At 50.8% G+C, this 6000-nt stretch overlaps 1 protein-coding gene across 1 annotated transcript; it reads right to left on the bottom strand.

Annotated features, from left to right (window-relative positions):
* Positions 1 to 1156, bottom strand: FMAN_00322 (uncharacterized protein; the record flags this gene model as incomplete). Its single annotated transcript, XM_041822160.1, has 2 exons — positions 1 to 235; positions 294 to 1156. 2 exons carry the CDS (start codon positions 1154 to 1156, stop codon positions 1 to 3), a joined length of 1098 nt encoding a protein of 365 aa, XP_041687867.1.
* Positions 1157 to 6000: the final 4844 nt, after the last annotated feature.

Raw genomic sequence — 6000 nt, 5'->3', positions numbered from 1 at the left:
TTAGTATTCTGAGCCCCGCTTGTCAGCAATCTTGGACTTTGAGGGCGCTCTTCGCTTCCTGCTTCGCTCCTCTTGCTCAATGACAGGGACTGCAGCAGGGATGAACTCAACTCCGCGGTTGCGGCTGTTGGGTCGTGCGTGAAGCTTGCGGTGGTTGTTGAGGTTATCTTGGCGGTTGAACTGGTCCTTTCCACAGAACTCGCATGAGAAACGGTTAGGTCCTTCGCCGTGGAAACTGCATATTGTCAGTGGAAATGTTCATTTTTTTTTTATGATTCTCAGTAAATACTCACGTTTGCTTGTGACGCTTGAGATGCTCGTTTCGTCGGAAGGCCTTGTGGCAACCAGGGTAGTCACACTTGCACATGGCTCTTCGGACAACATCAACTTGAGCAGAATCAGGCTTGATCGATCGCTTCCTCGATGATCGAATCTGAGCTCGCTGAAGTTCAGCACTCTTCTGTTGGATCTCATGCACCATCAACTTCCTTTGAGCACGCATGCGGTTGGGGGAGTTGGGGTCATGAATGTGGTAACCAAGAGGTGACTGAGAGTGGCGGTCCATATCAAAAGTGTCAAAGTCACTTGAGAGCTGTCTGTTGGGGAAGAACGAGATGGGGCTATCGTTGGCACAAGACCATGATGAGCCGGTCTCGGCAGCCTCAGAGCCAGAGATGCTTTGGGTTGGTGTCATCATGAAAGAGGCGGGGCCCATTGAGGCATCAGGAGAGTATGAATACATGCCAAAGGAGTTTGATGGCGTTAATGAGCCCATTGATCCGTGATGTGCCATGTTCATGTCCATCATGTGCTCGTACTCGAAGCCGAGTTGCTCTCGCTTCATGGGGGTGTTGGGGAGAGAGTCGGAGAATGAGATGTGCTCAGGCTCAGGCTTGACAGGGCCAAACATGAACTTGCCCATTGCTGATGAGGGAGGGGTCAGCTCTGCCCCCCGGTGGGAGACAGAGTTGTAGGGGCCATCAAAATCCATGTTGCCGAATTCATGAGGTGTTGATCGTCGAGATGTAGGAGTGAATGGGTCGTAGGCTGATGAGGCGGAGGAGAAGCTGGTGGTGGTGGAAGGGCAGGACATGGGCTGACTGCAGAGGCTGAAGGAGTCGTCCATGTCGAACCGGTAATCCGACTCGAACTGCATCTTGAATATATGAGAGCAAAGAGTGTTAAAGAGAGAATAGATGGGGAAGGGAGGAGATGTATGTGAATATGTCTTGAGTTGACCTTGAATGAAGGGTGAGAGTGTTCAAGGTTGGTCTCAAGAGGCTGTGAAGAACAATCAAGAGTTGAGCGAAGTTGTTCAGTTGTCTGGTGAGTGAGTCTGATCGGGAATGTTTTTTCATCTCTCGAGGACGGACGCCCTTGAAGATATAGAGATGAGGTGGAATGAGGTAGGCAGCATCGAGCTGTGGGTCCTGAGACAGTCAAGCTGTTAACTCAACCACCCGTAGATCCTTGAACACAGCCGGTGCAGCTAGTAGGGAACCCGCGAGACACAGCTATGATCCAATACCCCCAGGGCAAGAATGCGAACAAGGGTGTTCAAGAGAACTCGAGCAGCTCAGATCGAGATCGTTGCTTGAAGAGGAACAGTCCAGGTAGGGCGACGGGAGAGGCGTGATAGATCCACAGTTGAACGAGTGGGTTTATTGCTCGCATAGAGTGAGTGCAATGTTTTGGATGAAGTTGTGTCAGTTATGATCAAGCGTCCCTGGGGATGTTTCGCTCGGCCCTCAACGCCCTCAGCTGGACTAGTTGCCGACTAGTTATACAGCAGCAAGAGGAAGTGACCAATACAGACTTGGAACTTGATCCGAGAAGTTGAGTTTATGAAATTGAAGAAAGAAGAAATACTACACTGGCATTGAGTAATGCAGGACTCGGAGAATAGGGACAAATTGAAGAACCAGAACAAAGGCACGTATAATAGCAGTCGAGAATATGCTTGAACCAAGGGTCGGCATATGGGGGGTGCGGTATGGACTAGGATGGGTGGGCGTGGGATTAGACCGCGTCCCTGACTCTGGGGCGGTTCCTCGCTCGAAGCCACAACTTTATAGACACCCCTGCAGCCGCCGAACCATGACCATGCTGCGGATCCCAGGGAAAATAAAAGAAAAAGGGTGTGGGTGTGTGATCATGCATCGACTCCAACTCTCACTCTCCCATTACCTGAAAGTCTCGAGGCGAAGTTGAGTGAGTGACTATATCGGACCCTGCATGAGTGCACGAACATAACCCCCGGGGTGAGAAAAGGTGTCACTGACTGGACTGACTGACACCAGCCCTCCATGTCCATGTCCATCTCCATAATCTATCCATCTCGCACATGGGCCACAGGACAGGGCTTACCTGTCAATGTCAATGTCCATGTCAAGGCGAGTATGGGTAAGCCACGCCCAGAGCGTGGGAGTTCTCTCTGAGGTAATTGTGTGGGTGCCCCAGATCTAGTGTAAGGATGTACGGATGTACGTACTTCCACATCGTCCCGGCCGGTCTCTTCTCACTCAGAAAACTGTTAGCTTTCTTGCCTCCGACAGTTATGGATATCATCACTAGGAATGATCAGGGCCTGGAATGGGAGAGAGTGGAAATGTCGCTCAGAAAGGCCGTCAAGTGAGACAGTGTCGGGTCGAGGGGACCCGAGCCAAGACCATCAGAAGGTTCATGTTCCTGAGCGTGCCTGGATGTGTTACCTCTTGGGCGAAACATGCCCCATCCGAAAGGTCTTTTTGGTTTCCCCATATCTCGACTCCCTTGAGACTGAACATACAGTAGTGTCGAGACAGTTCAAGACAAGACAAGACAAGAGAGCGGAACGATTTAGTGAGATATCTCTCACTCGAGAGTCAAAGTGAAGATGTGGGTCAGCAGGAGAGAAGGTTTAGCAAAGGAGTAGAGTGATTGAAGGTAATCTGGCCCTATTTGTGAAAAGTAATCACAGGCGTGGTGCAGGTCTCACCCAAAACGAAAGGGACCTGCGGGTGTTCCTGGCGATGGATGGGGCATCACTGCAAGAACACGGGAACTGTGTGCTCGTATCCGCACACTACGGATAGAGTTGAGTGCAGAGAGTGAGTGAGTGGGTGAGTGAGTGACTGTAAGGAGTAGACTGTAGGAGTAGGTCGAGTAGAGTTTCTTCGTGGACCCTGATCCGATAAACGTCTCAGAGTGTTGGTTTTTTTCGGCTGATGCTGACTCTGCAAACCAACGACAACATGGTCTGGCCATACTGTGCCTACCTAACTAGGTACCTACAAACAGGAGGAAAACTCCATCAGAGGAGGGCTTCTTGTGATGTCATTGGACGGGAAGAAGAAGAAGAAGCTCTGTTGGCCTGCACATCCACCCACTCCAACCATCGGAAGGTCTGCTGCGGATGCAACTCCAACTGCACTGTAGAGCTGCAGAGTCGCATTGCAGCTTTACAAGGATGGCATCGGCAATTGTTAAAGGTGTAAAGGTGCCGGGTGCTGGGTAACTCAGCCATGCCAGGCCACACCAGACCCAAAGAAGAATGTAACGTCAGAGCGGCTAAACTCAAATCTCCGTCATGATGGGAAAGGGCTCGAGTTTGACCTCGAGAAAATGGAGATATCGGACGGTAGCGGAGCAACCACGGTATCTATCCTTACAGTCCATATGCATAGAATACAAATTAAGTTCCCATTGACAGGTGAGCGTGGTCAGTCAACCTGGTTAGGGCCCCTGCTTCGCCTATCGTAACAGGAAAGGAAATGCCTTGCCTTGCCTTGCCTTGCCTTGCCTGTCAAGTTTGCGCACTAAAACTACCTATTCTATTGTAGCCGCGCACGGTTCTCAATATGACAAAAGAGACAAGAGAGACTTGCCAAACTGACAGACGCAGACACAGACACAGTCACAGTCAAGAGAATGGAACAAAGGGCATCCGTTTCGCTTACAAGTGAGGAGCCTCGGTTGACCCTGAAAACTGAAAAACAGGGCCGAACTCAACCGAATTCAACTGGCTCTATTGATAGAGTTGAAACTCCTTGATCGAAGGAGTTGTTCAAGGAGAGGTAATATCGTCAATAGTGTGAGGCTGCCCTCGAATTCTTCATTTCAATGTCTCCGAGTTTATTATCCGTCGGCCATTGAATTATTCCTGCTGAGGAGGGGTCAAATCGAGTCCAGTTGGGTTGAGTGACCCCTCTTACTACCCCATCTTAGCTCTACTTGGCTCATCAAGCCAAACCGAGGCGCACTATACTCTTGCTCCCTTAGGAGGTAGCCCCAGTAAAAACGCGACCTGGACGCGTTCCCAGGCGTGATAAGGGAAGCTGGGACACTGAAGTCATAACAAAGGGAAGGGAAACAGCCCGGCCTGTTCAGTTAGTGCATCGCGCAACTCTCTGGTGCAAGCACTAACGCGAGGCTCGGGACGGTAGCTGCGGGGCCCGCGCCCACTATCGCTCGCTACAACAGGTACCTTACAGTGATTGCCCAGATAGAGGGCACCTCAGATAAGAGCGCACTGCCTTAAGCCAGTGTCAGCTCTCAAAGCGTCCCTAGTGCCGGGCGATCTTCCCGGGGAGCGACCCAGCGATCCTCCCAAGAAATCAAATCTAGGAACGGAGAGGAGGACAGGGGCCTCTCAGTGGAGGGAGCCATTGGAGGGAGAGGCTGTTTGGCGCTGGCGCTGGCGTTGGCGTTGGCGCTGGTGTTCGTTCACAGATCTGACTTTTTCTTCTTCTAATCCCCACTGTAAATCAGTCCAGGTTAGACCAGACCTATCGGTGCGGTAGCATTACACGCCCCCCATCTTGCAATGTAATGCACTCACACATACACTGCTGAAGGCTGGTAAGACACCTGAGATGGGCTGGGCAGGGTTTTTCAGTTTGGTGATATATCGTTTTTTTTTTCTCTCTCTTTCGTTTCTTTCTGTTCTGCTCTCACTTTGGAAAATGTGCAGTAATTCAACCTAACGCAGGTAAGGTACCTAGTCGAAATGGATGATGTGAGCCCGAGTTACTAACGCGATACGCAATGCCTCGGGTCCCTTGTTTGCTAAACGAACGGAAGATGCCAGAGTAAGGTACTGTCCATAAGATTTCACCATCATTGCCCTTGCAGTGTCTGAAGCGGATGTAAGTAGAGTCTCGGCCATAATGAGAGACAGAGTGTTCATCATCATTTCTACTATACATATGCATCCCATGTTAAGAAAACGGTGCAGTATTGGACAGTGAACGAATAGTGCGTGCAGCTCGTAGCATCATCTCATCTCATCTCATTTACACCTTGTACAGGGCCATTTCAACTGGATACCCGACATCTGCAGTTCTTTCGTCATACGGCATCGTAAGTTACTTTTTTCGTCCTGTCTCTTTGCCAGGCCCTGCCCTGTCCTGCCCTGTCCTGAGCTGAACTGGGCTGGTCATACCGAGCAGCGTAGCATCTCATACGGGCCCCCGACGGGAATCCGAGAGCTCCCATGTTCCTATCCACTTCTTCCCGTGCCTAGCCTCTGTCTAACTCAGGCCCAGGGGCCAAGAGAGCGAGAGTCTGAAAGAGGGGAGCACTTTAGGCATGCGTACCAGGTTTTCCCCTGCTTCCCGTCTCCGCTGACTCAAGAGCTGAAGAGTCGAGACCCGTGATCTGACAAACAAAGAGCTCCTCCTCAGCTTACATACACAGATGGGAATGGGTCACGGAAGAGGCCCCTCCCCCCGCCGAGGAAAGGCCAAGCCCGTTATCCCAAAGGTAGATCCATCCCCGGCCCGGCTTTCCAGCGCCGTTGCTCCCGTAAAGTATACGAGCTCCCCCAAAGTGAAAAAAGAATACTATGTGCTGTGCCAAGATGCTAGTATATGTGAAGGATTTTCGTACTGTCTCGTGTGACGAGAGAATGAGAATGCTGAATTCCCCTCATGGTAGACCGTGGAGCAGATCTGCTGTTGGAGCTTCTTCTTCATTTCTCATAATGGCATCATAGATTTATAACCTCATAGTCTCACCTGA

The sequence above is a fragment of the Fusarium mangiferae genome (genome assembly GCF_900044065.1).
Source record: "Fusarium mangiferae strain MRC7560 genome assembly, contig: FMAN_scaffold013, whole genome shotgun sequence".
Lineage (NCBI taxonomy): Eukaryota > Fungi > Ascomycota > Sordariomycetes > Hypocreales > Nectriaceae > Fusarium > Fusarium mangiferae.
Note: the sequence above shows the minus strand (reverse complement) of the source record. Positions and strands in the feature narration are given on the sequence as shown.